Raw genomic sequence first — 15,488 nt, 5'->3', positions numbered from 1 at the left:
TTGAATTCTTATTTACCAAATTCAAAAAATTGAGTAAAGTTGAATGTGTTAAAAATAACAAATAATTATACTATTTTATAATTAATTAAATAATTAAAATAAATGAAATTTTATAATTAGTTGAAGGTACACTCTTCAATTTTTTTTTACAGTAGAAAAATTATCCCTATCCAGCCATTTTGTTGTGACTTACTTTAAAGGGACTCCGCATATAAACGTTTAAATTAATCTCATTAAATTAATGACTCCCAACCCCGGATACTAAAGTTTAAAAATAAAAACAACAATTAAGTACCATAATTTCCTACTCTCTCCAATAACTACCACCAAAGTCTTTAAATAGAATTTTAATTTAAAAGTATTTGTATCTATAAATATTTATATTTCCCTCGTTTGGGGACAAAAGCAAAACAGAGTTCAAAATGATGAAGAAGAAACCGAATGGGTACGGTGGAAGCAGTAGTAGAAGAGAAACGGCGTCGTGTGAGTCGAAAGAAGAAAAATCCGAATGGGAAAGGAGACCGGGAGGAATGTTAGTGCAAAAACGGATCGGAAAACCGGAAGCTCCGGTAGCCAATTTGCGCCTCCGAATCGCCTACGGTGCACTCCGTCACGATATCTACGTGAGTTCGACGGCAACGTTTGGGGAGGTGAAGAAGGTGATGAGCGAAGAAACGGGATTGAAGGTAGAAGAACAGAGAGTGATATACAGGGGCAAAGAGCGAGAAAATGGAGAGTATTTGGATGTGTGTGGAGTGAAAGATAAATCAAAGTTGGTGTTGATTCAAGATGCTTCTAGCATTGAGCGACGATTCATTCAGATGCGTATTAATGCTAAGATCCAAACTGCAAATCGTGCGATCAACAATGTGTGTCTCGAACTGGATCAACTAGAAGAGCAGGTCTCTGTAATTGAAAAATCAATTTCGAATGGTGTCAAAGTACCGGAAGTTCAGATTATAACGTTGATCGAGATGCTTATGAGACAAGCGATTAAATTGGAGAGTATTTCAGCAGAAGGGGATGCGTCTGCACAGAAAATTTTGCAGGTATTGTTGTCAATAATCATTTTGGTTAATTTTATGAAATGATTAGTAATAAGGTAATTAAATGTAATGATTGGTTTTGCACAGGGAAAGAGGGTGCAGAAGTGTGTTGAAACTTTGGATATACTAAAGGCATCTAATGCAACAGTGAAGCCTGTTGTTGTTACAACCAAGTGGGAGATTATTCATCATTCTCCTCCCCCTACCAAGTGGGAATTATTTGATTGAATTTCATTTTCCTTTTCCTCATCCTCTCTCATTTCATTTTCATGGCGAAAGTATGTAATTATTTCTCAATTCTGCCAATGTTTGTTATGGTGATACTATGTAGTATTTTTTTGGTAAAAATGATATGTCAACTTTTTTCAATTGGAATAATTGAAATATAGAGTCCAAAATGTTGCTATATTTCATCTTAATTAATGTTTATATAGTTAAATAAAGAGATCAAAATCTCTAAATAAAAAGTTAAACAAAAATGAGTCATATACAAAAGAATTTAGGAGGCGATTGTTTCATGTATTGTAAATTTATTCTGGAATATAGGTTGGGATATTTTTCATTCCAATGTTTGTTTCAAATTTTATTAAATTATGTCTACGAACTTTTTATTTTCAAGAATTAATTTTGCACATAATTTTGTAACTTTTTATTCTCATGTAAGAGTGGCAATCTTACATTCTCATGGAATAAAAAGTAATCACTCATAATTTTCCACTCCCAAATATTTTAATTCATTTATTTTATAATTATTAAAAATAAATAAATTTTTTCATCAAGAAATAATATTCCTAGAATTATAATTTTAATCCACGAAACAAAGAGACCCCTTAAACAGGATATTGTTCATACAAAATCAAAATGGAACTAAGATCACAATCAATGTATGCGGGAGAGCATCAAGCATTTGTTTCACGATACAAATAATAAATTTTCATTTCTCATTTTATAGCCAAAATATGTGTGATTTGTGGAATTAATTTTCAACCACCGACACTGCACATACTTTCTTTTTTCAATGTATCAATGATAGTCTTTGAACTCACATAAAGCTCAACTTTTGAATATCCATGAGTTTGCGCTAGACATAACTCATTCAAGACACCCAACTATATACCTTGCATTACGTCTTTTAGGATTTTTAGAAAAAACACATAACTATATACCTTGCACTTCTAACTAAATCATCACACCTTGCTTATTATCTCCTCAAATTGTACTCTTAGTGCTCAAACAAACCAACTATCCTCTAGAACATTCCATGTGGTCCTATCTTGCATATCACACCTACTTTGATGAATTGAATTGTTATTTTAGACTAATTGATAATCTTTCACCCACGCCATAATCTCATGACAAGGTCATCAGTGTCTATTGAAAGTATCGTTATGAGTTCCATATTCGTCCATCTCCAAAGAGAATGGCACTGGCAGCCCATAACTCTGACCAAGTAATTTTATCGTAACCACCACGATCATGTAAAATGTTGAGGCGAATCCACTTTCTAAGATTTTCCTCAAAAAAAACTTCAAGCATCCTCCAGAAAACAAAAACACACCAGATCTCTTTGGCCAACATGCAAGCACACATGACATGAAGAATATCCTCTATCCATGAAGAATATCCTCGATCTCATTATCATAATTCTTAGTATGATTCGTAAGCAATCTACCATGATTCAAAATTCAAATAAATCCATATCCGCTTTCAAAAACAATGATGCGCCATATTTGATCCCATATACAATATCTAATCGGCCTTCATTGAAATTACATAACACTTTATAAGCATATAATAACTTAAAAGTATATGCATTTGCTCCACCCCAAACTCTTTGATGAGTACCTTGGTCTATAGAAGGCAGAAGGATAACATGCAACTTGTCAATGAGATTAGTAGACAGACACTCTTGCAGTAGGCTAATGTTCCACTTTCGATATACTGATAACTCAGATCAACAACCTCCATTATTAAAGCGTGTCTTTAATATCACTTCTCATAAAAGCGCTATTATCGGTTGACAATCTATGATAGCACTTTACCAAAAAGCGCTATCATAAGCCATACTAATAAACAGTTTTTAATAGCTCTTTTTCTAAAAACGCTATTATAGGCAGTTTTTTTTATAAAAAAAAAAATAGATATAATCATATGCATGAGGTGCACCGGTTGTTGGACCAAAGCAATAAACTATATTCGGAATACCTAAGGAAGAAGACCAGCCTACACACTTAGAGATGTTTAGTAAAAATGAGCCAACAAATGGTAAGGTTCGTTGGAAATCACCTCATAAAATCTACTGTTAAAGGATCCTTAAAGTAGCCATTTCAATATGTTAAGATGATAAAACATTGGATTATTTATTTTACATAGTATTTATATTTCCGATCGATACCAACTTTGAAGGATTCATTCTTTGAACGATATAATTCAATTTGGTATGAGTTTGAAAGGAGGCTTAGAAAAAGTTGGTGTTGGATCATATCATCCATAATCTTTTGTATTATCCCTAAGAAGCCTCTCATGAATAATGCTTACTTCTTTCCTCATCCATTGCCTTCAATGTCGCTACCTATCAAAATAAAGAAATCATGAATACATACCTAGTTAACAAATTAGTGAATAGTTAAAAAATTATGAATAGCGACCAAAGAGAATGGTAACTTGAATCTGGTAGTTCATGAGTTTTGCACCATATGATAGTTATGTTCAAGGCTTTGAACATGATGAGAGATAAAAAAGATAGAGATAAAAAAGATAGAGAGATATAGCTAGTTAAATACACAATGAGGTAAGTTTATAATTGGTACTAATATTTAAGATTTCTATAATAAATTAAAGAAACTAATTATATACTATTGAAGTGAATTTCCATGTCATGCATACCTCTTTTACAACATTCACATCTTCATCTGAGATTCACATGAACTTTGATTCTCGACCAGCATATGCATTAAGTACACACTAGGTAACTTTTTTTCATCAAACACCTTCATGTCATCTCTTGACATTGTCATGGTTTAGGTACTGTTGTTGGAAATCACCTCATAAAGTCTAATGTTAAACCCCCAATACAAAAATGATACAATAGCCATGCCTAAAACTACAATCTACAGCAAGTAATGCTAACTGAACCACCACTGACAAATTGCTAACAAAACCAAAATACCATGAATGAGGGAATCCAATATTCAATTCCATAGAACATAGTATCAGTATCAGTGGTTTAATAAGTTTTTTAATCATTAAATTATATCAAAAAAACTTCTAACACAATATGTGTATGAATAGAGCCACACAAAAGTACAGAGTGTAATGGGATAGTATGCATAAACATACACAAAACTCCACAGACAAAAAAGGCCACTATAAATGCATACAAATTTGCTCACACTACTCACCCAATAAAATAGCCGTTTAAGACTACCTTTGTACTTAAACCATGACATCACAACAAACCAACAACCAATATCCTAAGGCAACCGAAACATACATTTCCCATAAAGAAGATCAGTGAATATATCAAAAGGAAGAGATAAAAGTGTCATGCCTGATTTCCAGCACTTTAGGGCGCAGACCAAGTCCCCCACCATTTAACAAGAAGTAAGATGTTGGCCGAGAAACAACTTCTGCTAAAAACCTTTAAAATTCCAACAGAATACCCCCACTGTCATGCTCTAAAACATACCCACGTGCAGAATAACAATACCTTGGCAACCAGAAAACATAGAACCATTAATACAACATAACATGAGACACTGAAACAAACCCAACACATACATGGAATATGTACAGATTCCCAAAACCAGAAGAAAACAAAACCTCATGATCATTAAAAGAACTAAACAAACATTTGAAGGCAATGAGATATGCATAATGAAACATACAATCAATGCCTTGAGATATTGTTGCTACGAAGCCTATCTTGTTTGTGATTTCAAGTCGGATACCCCCGTTATTTTCTATTGGATCGGGTCAAATAAGATGAGGCTTGGAATTGGAATATATGAGAGCCCTTTGTGCATCCTGAACCATTAGCAATACCTACAAGGAAACACACACCAGCATCCTGCACTAAACAGACCAATGGCTATAAAAATAAGCATAAGAATGTTGAAGTGATATTGTGAAGGACAAGGAATCAGCTATAAAACATGAACTTAAAGGGAAACTTGCATATCATTTAGGCCCTAAACGATTTATTCACACACCTAGCAAAACAATAAAAATTGTGTAACAAATGACCAGGTCATAAAGGGCTCTCATTATTAGAAAATCTTCAACCCATAAGCAATGATGAAAAAACCTTGTAGCAAATCAAAAACCGTCTCGGGTAAAAGCAACCAGCAAGTGACAAAAATACTCAAAAACAGACCCCTCCTGCTTCTCAAAATGACCCAGTGTAGCATAATAAATCAAAATGTTGGCCGAGACAAAATAAAAAACAGTTTCCCACGCAAGCAAAGCAGCCTCAAGCCACCAGATCCAAGTCTAGAATGTGCACTACCTAAGAAAAAATATCCTGCTCAGTTACACATATTCAAACTCATTGACCCATTGTAGAACAATAAAACCAAATGTTTGCAGAGGCAAACTGAAAAACAGTTGCCCACACAAGCAGAGTAACCTCTATTCACTAGATCCAAGCCTATAATGCACACTACCTAAGAAAAAATATCATGCTCAGTCAGACAGATTCAAAATCGTTAACTCGGTCGCCCATACAGTAACACTAATCCTTCATGATGAAAGAGGAATCGAATAATAATAATATTTACACAAACAAAAACTTTGAAAGGCCACCCTATTTGGCAACATAGTTGATGGAAGCAAGTTACCTCTGTGGTATAATAAAGTGTGACATAGTTAGGTGTCGGCGAGTGGGTTTGATTCATTCTGGTGCGACATCTAACTGATCTTAGATCCACTTAAATCACCACACATGATACCACACATGTATTTAAAACCTCTACAGAAGTAAATAAAACCAAGAATATACATTACCAGCGACAAAATTGAGGATTTCACCTCTTGCTCATTATTAAGCTCCTCCAAAGACTTAGTCAGTCTGCGAGAATAAATAGGTTAATTAGTAAGAAGTAAAGAATAATAAAAACTAAAAAGAATGAGAGAGTGAATAATTTTGAGAACTAGGGCTCCATGATTTGTCGAGTAAATTAGACTTTAGAATAAGCAGAAAGTTAGGGTTTCGTTGAAGGCTCCAGTGAGAAGGACGAACTTTATATGCTTTAAGAGGATTCCCTCAGAAACGATGGTAAACGATGGAGGAAGATGATTTTAGGGCTCAATGTTTTCTGGAGAACGAATTTTAGCGGGGCTCAATCAATATTTGTTTTAGAGGGCAATCATATCTAAGGAATGGTGAATGATTGAGAGAAGAAGGTTTTTAAGAGCATATGCCACCCAATTTGATAGTGTAAATGGACCCCACATAATATAATATATTATTTCACATTTTTAAATTATTTAAACCACCTAACTACATTTTACAAATATCCACTAGTCAGAGACCCGTACTTCCGCACGGGTGAATTTATTTTAATATTGACGAAATAATTTTTTTAGATATACATATGAAAAACTCATATTTATTAGAAAAATACAATGAAAAATTATGAAATCAAAATATTATAACAAAAAACAATTTGATATATGATGTATTTAGATACACATGGTAAAATAAACAATTATTAGATAAACTAAATCGTATTAAATAATTTAAAAAAAACTTGTGACATGGAAAAAGAAGAAAAAAATTGACATTTGAAAATAATGGTAATAATTTGATAGTGACTCGTAAGATAAAAAGTTAGTTGTGTGAATAACTATGTAGTATTATTCTCTTTGATAAAGTTCATTTTTAATTTTATTGAAATTAAAAAATAGATTAATTGGTATTTTTAGTGATAATAAACAAATAGAATAGATAAAATATGTTCTAAATACAAACAAAAAAAAAATCAATATATTTGGTGAGATGATGAACAATGGTACATCATCTAAAATACATAATCTTAAATGGATATTGGTCTTATGATAATTATAGGATTCCATTTGTAAAGAAAGCATGAATTTTTATAGGATTTATCTAACATTATAAATATTTACGAATATTACTAATAATTATAAATATTTATAAATATTTTGTTGATTAAAATAAAAAATGTATAATGGTGAAAGTGACCCGTAAAAATAGCAAATTTGAGTGATTCTAATTTTCTCATTCATTTCATTATTTTTATCATATATATTTAATTGTATTAAATAATCATAAAAAAAAAAGAATCGTGTTGATAGTGGTCCGTCATAAAAATAAGAATATTACCTCTCAAGTTAAAACAATATTAAAATAAAATAAATATTGCGTCGATAGTGACCCGTCCGATAATAAATTTTTTAATTTTATTAAAATTAAAAAATAAATTATTTTTTAGGGATAATAACTAAATAGAAAAAAATTAAAATGAAAGGAAGAAGGCGTGGGATAAAATGTGAGATAAAATTGAAATTTTAATTAAGATAAAGAAAGTGTGCAATGGTCGGTTAAAATAAATTAAATATTGTGTTGATAGTGACCCGTGAGATAAATAAATATTTAGTTTTATTAAAATTAAAAAATAGATTATTAATATTTTTTGTGATAATAAGTAAATGTAGAAAAATTAAAATGAAAGTAAAAAAGTGTGGGAAAATGAAATGTGAAAGAAATTTGAAATTTGAATTAAGAGAGAGAAGATGTGTGTTGGGGAGAAAAAGAATTGAGGTTGCCAAGTGTCCAATGATGATTGAAAGCTAAAGTGAATTTGTTAATTACTAAAATATCCAAAGTGTAGTGTAAAAAAAATTTAAGAGAAGGATATTTTTGGAAGTTTGGTCAATCTTTTATTAATGGGTAGATAGTAGATATCACTCATCTAAAATTTTAAAATGGGTCCCACTAAACTTACAATATATTCTAAATTTATATTTTATATTAATATATAAATATAAAATTAACAATCCCACTATACTTATAAATATATTCCAAATAATCCACCTGTTCCATAAAACTACGGCCATCTCCAATGGTGCAACTCATTTTTGAGTTCTTTATGGGTCCCACCAGCCATATCATCTCAAAATAATTTATTTAATATTTATTTTATTAGTGTAATTCAAATGGGTCCCACAACTTTACCTCATAAATTAATTTGATTGGATACCACAATTTTTTACTAGTTGCATTGCAATGCAACTCTACTATGACATGGCATTTTGATTCAATATTTAATTATTATATTGATGTCTAGTTGGAGAACTCATTAAAAATACCACCATTGAAGATGCTCTTAGAGCATCCACATCCATAAGACCATCTCCAATGGTAGTTCCTTCTAATAAGTTCTCCACCTAGACATGCCACATCATAGTACCATTACATTGCAATGCAACTATGAAAAAATTGTGGTACCCAATCAAATTAGTTTATGAGGTAAAGTTGTGGGCCCAATAATAACTTTTTAGAATTATACAATTAAAATAAAAATTATAAAAATTATTTTAAGATGATGTGGCTAGTGGGACCCATAAAGAACCCAAAAATGAGTTGCACCATTGGAGATGCTCTAATACTCATTTAAGTTCTTTAAATGGGTCCCACTCAATATTTTATATTATTTCACTCTTCTCAATTATTTAAACAACCCAACCTCATTTCTCAAATATCCAAGTAACTCTTTAAAATTTTAAAATGGGTCCCACTAAACCCCACAATATACCACTCATTTGTATTAATTTGGATATTTTTAATAAAAAAATTTAAAGAAAAGGAAGCAAATAGTTGTAGAATCGTGGTTTACTGCAATAACGTTTGCAAACTCAAGACCGGCTTTCCCATTCAATTATCCATTAAACTCTGACAAAGTTGTCTAAAAAACTGTGTAGGAACCTTGTAAGATAACCGATAATTATGCTCTAAATATGGCACCTCTGCACCATTTTTTATCTCCCTTTCACTGTGCTTAATCTGAAAATTCTTACACAATTTTATTGAAACTTGTGTGGAACCCACCTGTCATACCCTAATTTTTTACCCCCCTGAGATGTCACATCCTAGGCGTCAAATTCGAAAATGTTTCTTGATCGGTTTGGAAGCCGTAATCAAGATTTCATTCATTCACTCATTCTTTGAAAGAAAATTTCGGGTTCATGGAAGTTTTCATTTAAAGGCGCCATTACCATTGGTTTGATTTGAGAGATTTGTTTAGGATTTATTCCATGGTTTTTGGGCACGTGGATTGCTCATGGTGAAGAAATTGATTCATATGGATTATTTGATCATTCATGGAAATTTAATCAAAAATGCAAGAAATATCTTTTAATCCATTTTGTTGAAGGAATTATTTCAAGTATGGTCTAAAACCATGAATTTAAGAATTTCGAGTTCAATATCTTTTCAAGTTCATTGGTGCAAAGACACTCTTCAAATCACTTCAAGGAATTTCCATTCAAGATTTATCATGGTTCATTTGAATTTGCAAGATTCAAAATTTCATTCAAAGAATATCCAAGATTCATGATTCATACAATTTCATTCAAAGAGTTCCAAAAGGAAATTCAAGCATTTTTACAAATGGAGTTCTTTACATGAAAAAGTTCCAATTTCCAAATGAATTACAAGGTGGACTTCATTCAAAATTCAAGATGTTACAACATTCAAAGTTCCATTGATTCTCAAGAATACAATGTCCAAATTCATACAATTCTAAGGTGGAATGAATTGGAATTACAACAAGCGAAAATCCAATGCTTTCTTGAATTCTTCAATCTTCAAGTTTCCATTCTTCATCCAAGTCTCCTTCTTCATGTTTTCTTCAAGAGTCCTCATGTGACATGGAAAAAAAAAAGAAACATAAAAGAGGTAGAATTAGCAAAAGTCCAACAAAATAATTCAAGAAGGGCCCAAAAGCCCAAATCAAGTCAAAGATGTCAAAAAGTCAAAAAGTCAAAGAAATATATATATATATATATATATATATATATATATATTATGTCATAACTACCACATGGAAGTTACAATGTATGACATAAAACAATGTTGTATCGTGGAACTTGCAAGAGTTGTGAAGGGAATATTTCCATCCCATGTGCATGTTCCTCCCATGTGCACAAACTTGTGAGCTTTGCCATTAAGCAAACTTAGCATGTAAGAAATTCTGCAATGATTATTTTGGGAAAGAATATTCTTTGTGATGATTAAAGCTTTGCCACTAAGTAATCTTACAGACTAAGCTAAAGCTCTTGAGGTGCCAAAAATGACCAAAATTGTCCCTCATTTGTTCCTCTATAAATAGAGGAGAGGCAGAAAAAGAGAAGGGGACAGAAACTTTCTGTCACGCCTAAGAAGAAGAAAAACAAGGGAGAGAACACAGAAAAACAGTCTGTAACTTCTAAGTTACATTCTGCAAAAAAAAGTTACAAAAAGAAAGAGGAAGAGGGAAGACCTTGATACCTCTCTTGTTTGCTGGCAGCTTTTCATCGATGGCTCCAATCTTCGAGCCTCCATAGACGACGACTCTTCAACATCCTCGCCGCAGGTAAGTATTTCTTTCTTCACTCTCTTTATTTTCGTTAACCATTGATTGTACCTGCAGCAATTCAAAAACAGTAGCAGAACAACAATAATCACAACCAAACTCGCAAAGCCACGGTTCAGACTTGCAACAAAAATTCAGAAGCCATAACAGCAACAATTAGCGGTTCATGGTGGCACGACAGCAATAATTCAGAAGCAAAAAAAATAGAGGAAAGCAGAGCCAAGGTCGAATCTATACCTATCAAAGAATCGTCGCCGGAACTGGTTCGCCGGATTTACTCCGGCCAGGTATGTTTCTTCACTTCCTCCTATAAATTTTGATGCTCGCTTGATGCACAGAGTCGAATTCCTGAACACAATTTGCATAAATTTCGTTACTGTTATCATTTTAGTTTATCAAAAAAATTGGTGGTAATATGCTTAAAACCCAGATACATGAATAAAAAAGAATCTGTGAAAATCATACCTTGAAAGAACTTCAAACTTTTCTTCCATGGCCACCGTGAGAGCAATCGCGAAAGAGAAGGCTTCGTTGTTTTTGTTCACCGCGAAAAGGGTGATGTTGTTGTTGTTGTTCACTGAGCAAGTGAACCATAAGCTTTCTTGTTGATTAATCGAGAGAGAAAACGAGTGAGAAAGAGAGAGAGCTTCGATTGTTGTTGTTCTTCAACAAGAGTGAACAATCGAGAGAGAAGAAAGTTCTTCTTCTGGTTTTTGTTTTATCGTGAAAGAGAGAGAGCAAGAGAGGAACGAGAATGAGAGGGTGAGGCGCTGCCTCTTTCTTTTACTTTTTTAGGGTTTTCCAACCCAATTGCTTGCTGATAGTTAGGCGGATCCGGTCCGACCCGGTCCGGCCCAAACACACCCTTTTTTTATTTTGCTTCAGTTTGGGCTCTGCACCCCCATCCGAGTTTCAGTACCCCTGGCCCAAGTAATATTTCATCAATTCTCCTTTTAAATACTTTCATAGAAATGATTTAGCATTTTTACTTTAATATAAAAAATGACAAAAAATATGTTTTAGGATTTAAGTTTTTTTCTTAGAAATATTTTAATATGTTTAGAAGTATGTTGTTTTATTAAAGATATTAAAAAACACAAAAATATTTTAGATACATATTTATATTTATGTTACTAATTATTTTCTTCTTTTATGAAAATACAAAAAATATCTTTATTAGATTAATTTCTTTTAAATTTGATATTTTTATATTATTAATCATTTAAATTTTATTTGATTACTGTTGCATATATTACTGGAATTTTCTCACTTTATCCGAGACTTCGAGATTATTTCTCTGTTGTTCTCTGGCTTTGTCTGTTTTGTTTGGTCTTCCATTTGCTGTAGAAGTCTTTAAACAATTACTGGAAGATCATGAAATACTGTAAGCTGTGAGCTTATCCGACGTTTCTTTTCTGCTGGTGTGGATGCTCAATAACTGTTGAGATCCCAATTTATTCCAAACATATCACTTAAGGATCAAGGTAACACCTCAAACTCAGAAATCCAATTTCTCATTCTTCGAGGTAAGCCTAAAACTCATAAAAACTGTTTTTCATAAACAATAAGTCATTTTCAAATCATCATTCAACTGTTTCTCATAAACAGTAAATCATTTTTAAGTGGGCCTCTAATAGAGTGTAAGTCCCAAAAACCTTCTCTTCTTAGCTTGTTTTCAAAACTGTATTTTCAAAATCTTCTTTCTGTTTTCAAAACATTCTTCTGGTATTTGAAGGGCATTATTCCCGGTGAAACTCTTCAGATACCTATGTGACCTTTGTCCATCTTCACTTCTTCTGTTTTCAAAAACCATTAACTGTTTATCATATATATTTAACTGTTATCAACAAAACAACAAAATTACTGTTGAGGCTCTGTACATACTTCTCCAAAGGCCTCCACTCCATCCAGGTTAGGCTTTACAAGCTTTCAATTTATAGTCTTTATTTAAATTACTGTCAAATATAAACTGTGCATATATTAGTTTAGAACTACGTTTGAGTATAAACCTTAGGACAGTTAAACTATATATATATATATATATATATTATAGGAATATGGCCTAGGATTGAGAATGTCTTCCCGGTGAAGGCTCTTTCCTAATTAGAGATCTGTAGTTCAAACCCCCAAGATGAATTATTCCCGGTGAAACATCTTGGCAAAAACCTTAGAATCCAAAAAAATAGGACACATCCACCCAAAGAGGAATTATTCCCGGTGAAACCTCTTACCCATTTGCTTAGAGCCAAAATAAGTTCAAAACTACATAGCTTTCTCTTGTGCTATAACAAGGACCCTCGATTAGCCTCCTCTTGGGCTTTGTACAAGGACCCACAGGCTTCTTAAAAGCATTTCCAGCTTCCTCTTGAGCTTGTATACAAGGACCCATCAGGTTTCTTATAAACATAGGAACAGGTCTTTAGTCACCTTTTAGCCTACCCTGGTGAGTTTTCTTCCAATTTAAACCAGACTTTAAACAAGCTAAGATTGTCTCAATTTTACATTGAGTACACCTTTTGGAATGAGAGACATGGACTGTAACACCCTTCTAAAACCCCCCGGTAAAATAATATAATATAATCAGAGTAATAACACATCAAGGATGTTACAATTATTAAATAAATAAAACATCAAAGTCGATTGTCATGCTTTTATTAAAATTAACCAAACTTCAACATGTGTTCATCACAGCGGAAACTTATTTCAAACAATGTTAGGAGCATATCCAAACAGCTCATCAATACATAATCCATAAACAAAATAACAACATAGTATCTCAAGTAACGCTAAGACTAATCGATCCCAGTGTTACAATCAGAGCATGACTCGACACGAACTACGGGCTAGCTTATAAGCTATCTTCACCCAATCACACGCCGCTACATCCTTAATCTGAAATCATCAAAGTAAGGGTGAGTTTCATTCGAATTAATAACCATTATACAATCATAAGCAATAGAATATCATAGCAATTATCATCCACTCATCATACATACAATCAGAATTATTAGAACAAGCAAGCAACAGTGTATAAACATCATCTATCACACCACACAATCATTCAGTCATATCATAATATAATGCAATGAATGAACTGACACTAATGCATGTGGTACCATCCATGGGATAAACCCATCCAACTGATCTTTTCATCACCGAGATACAGTTTTAACCAGCACAAATTCCACACAATGGGAATTATGCCCACCATTTTGATCCATTTCATCACCGGGATCCATCACCGAAAATGTATGCCAATGAATGCAACATATAACATGCTTACAACATCACCAATTCGATGTAACACACCGTTTCATTATCATCACCAAATCATCACCGATAAGCATGTATATATTCTTAGCATTCATACAAACATAACACACGCATACACGAAAGTCATCACCCAATAAATACATAATCACAGATAAACAACTTGGACTTTACATCCATACTACCTATTCATCATATAGGCCTTTAACTCAGCTTCACACTGCTCAAAACGGCACATAAATCGGGTATTCGGATCAAAAGTTATGAGTTTTCAAAGATAAAACATTTTTAGAAAAGTGCTGCAGGAACGGGGTTGTCCCTACGTGGGAACCGGTTCCTGGCAGCTTCAAAAGTCTCGTCTCTGGTTTTTACTATGGGGAACCGGGTTGTCCCTACATGGGAACCGGTTCCCAGCTACCCAGAATCCATATTTCTCTGTTTTTACAAGGGGGAACCGGTTCGTCCCACATGGGAACCGGTTCCTACGTACCTGCACAGCAAAAATCACCATTTTGACAGCTTTTACCCTATCCCATAACCCCAATTTCAGGTACATACGAACATAGCACACAAATATCATTGTTTTTCACACAATTACACATTTCAAATAGGTTATTGACATGTATTAACATCATATGTCACAAGTATCAACAGAATCATGTCAATTCATACAAGATTATCAAAACCTAACAAATTCCCAACCCGACACGTACGAATGAACTAAACAATAATCCTAATCTATCCTACTACCTACAATCGCATAAGGATTACTAACCCGAAGAATCCCCCCTTACCTCAGAGTCGGATCTTCGAAGTTCTTCTCCCCCTTTGGCTCTTCTCACTTTCACGTGTTCTTCAGTTCCAAAATCTGCTTCTACTGCTTCTGCTTCTCTTTTTCCCAATTTCCTTTATTTTATGAAAAATAAAATAAAACATTCTTAATGGGCTTGCTTAGTTAACACCCCCCTTCTACTAACTATCACACTCAGCCCAACACCATATTTTTATTATTTTCCAATTAATTCCCACAGATTATTATTTCTAATAATTTAATTAATAAAATAATTAAATTAATACACCAGAATTAACGGGGTGTTACAACTCTCCCCCACTAAAAGAGTTTTCGTCCTCGAAAACATACCTCAAACGAAGAGTTCAGGATAAGAGTCTTTCATCTGACTTTCTAGCTCCCACGTAACATTTCCACCTGCAGCTCCTCCCCAAGCTACTCGGACTAAAGCTATTTCTTTATCACGTAGTTGCTTTATCTTCCGATATTCAATCCTCATAGGCAACGCCTCAACTGTCATATTATCTCTCACTTGCACGTCATCTGCCTGGATTACATGAGACGGATCCGCTATATATTTCCTCAATTGAGATATATGGAATACGTCATGTAGGTTTGCAAGTGTGGTCGGTAAAGCAATACGATAAGCAACCTCTCCTACTCTTTCCGTAATCTGAAACGGACCAATGAAACGCGGCGTCAACTTCCTTGACTTTAGTGCTCGACCAACACCCGTCGTAGGAGTTACTCTAAGAAACACATGATCTCCCTCTTGAAATTCAAGTG

General features: G+C 33.3%; 1 protein-coding gene and 2 long non-coding RNA genes across 3 annotated transcripts; 1 reads left to right on the top strand and 2 right to left on the bottom strand.

The window, feature by feature from the left end:
• The first annotated feature begins 306 nt into the window (after nucleotides 1-306).
• LOC131644800 (BAG family molecular chaperone regulator 1-like) lies at nucleotides 307-1,394 on the top strand. Its single transcript, XM_058915394.1, has 2 exons — nucleotides 307-1,049; nucleotides 1,134-1,394. Exons 1-2 carry the CDS (start codon nucleotides 423-425, stop codon nucleotides 1,272-1,274), a joined length of 768 nt encoding a protein of 255 aa, XP_058771377.1. The 5' UTR covers nucleotides 307-422; the 3' UTR covers nucleotides 1,275-1,394.
• A 317-nt stretch (nucleotides 1,395-1,711) lies between these two features.
• LOC131644801 (uncharacterized) lies at nucleotides 1,712-6,429 on the bottom strand. Its single transcript, XR_009296656.1, has 3 exons — nucleotides 4,934-6,429; nucleotides 3,933-4,755; nucleotides 1,712-3,618 (listed from the first exon to the last, which is right to left on the bottom strand). It is a non-coding gene; the product is annotated as an uncharacterized LOC131644801 (long non-coding RNA).
• Nucleotides 6,430-13,261: 6,832 nt separating this feature from the next.
• Nucleotides 13,262-14,817, bottom strand: LOC131621796 (uncharacterized). The gene is made up of 2 exons (XR_009289687.1): nucleotides 14,707-14,817; nucleotides 13,262-13,534 (listed from the first exon to the last, which is right to left on the bottom strand). It is a non-coding gene; the product is annotated as an uncharacterized LOC131621796 (long non-coding RNA).
• Between the last annotated feature and the right edge of the window lie 671 nt (nucleotides 14,818-15,488).

The sequence above is a fragment of the Vicia villosa genome, linkage group LG1 (genome assembly GCF_029867415.1).
Source record: "Vicia villosa cultivar HV-30 ecotype Madison, WI linkage group LG1, Vvil1.0, whole genome shotgun sequence".
Taxonomy (NCBI): domain Eukaryota; kingdom Viridiplantae; phylum Streptophyta; class Magnoliopsida; order Fabales; family Fabaceae; genus Vicia; species Vicia villosa.
This window is presented reverse-complemented; position numbering and strand designations above follow the sequence as displayed.

Coding starts and splice junctions, on each gene's coding strand:
- LOC131644800 (XM_058915394.1), top strand. CDS start 423: ATGATGAAGAAGAAACCGAATGGGTACGGTGGAAGCAGTAGTAGAAGA. Junction 1,050..1,133: donor CTGCACAGAAAATTTTGCAG/GTATTGTTGTCA, acceptor GGTTTTGCACAG/GGAAAGAGGGTGCAGAAGTG.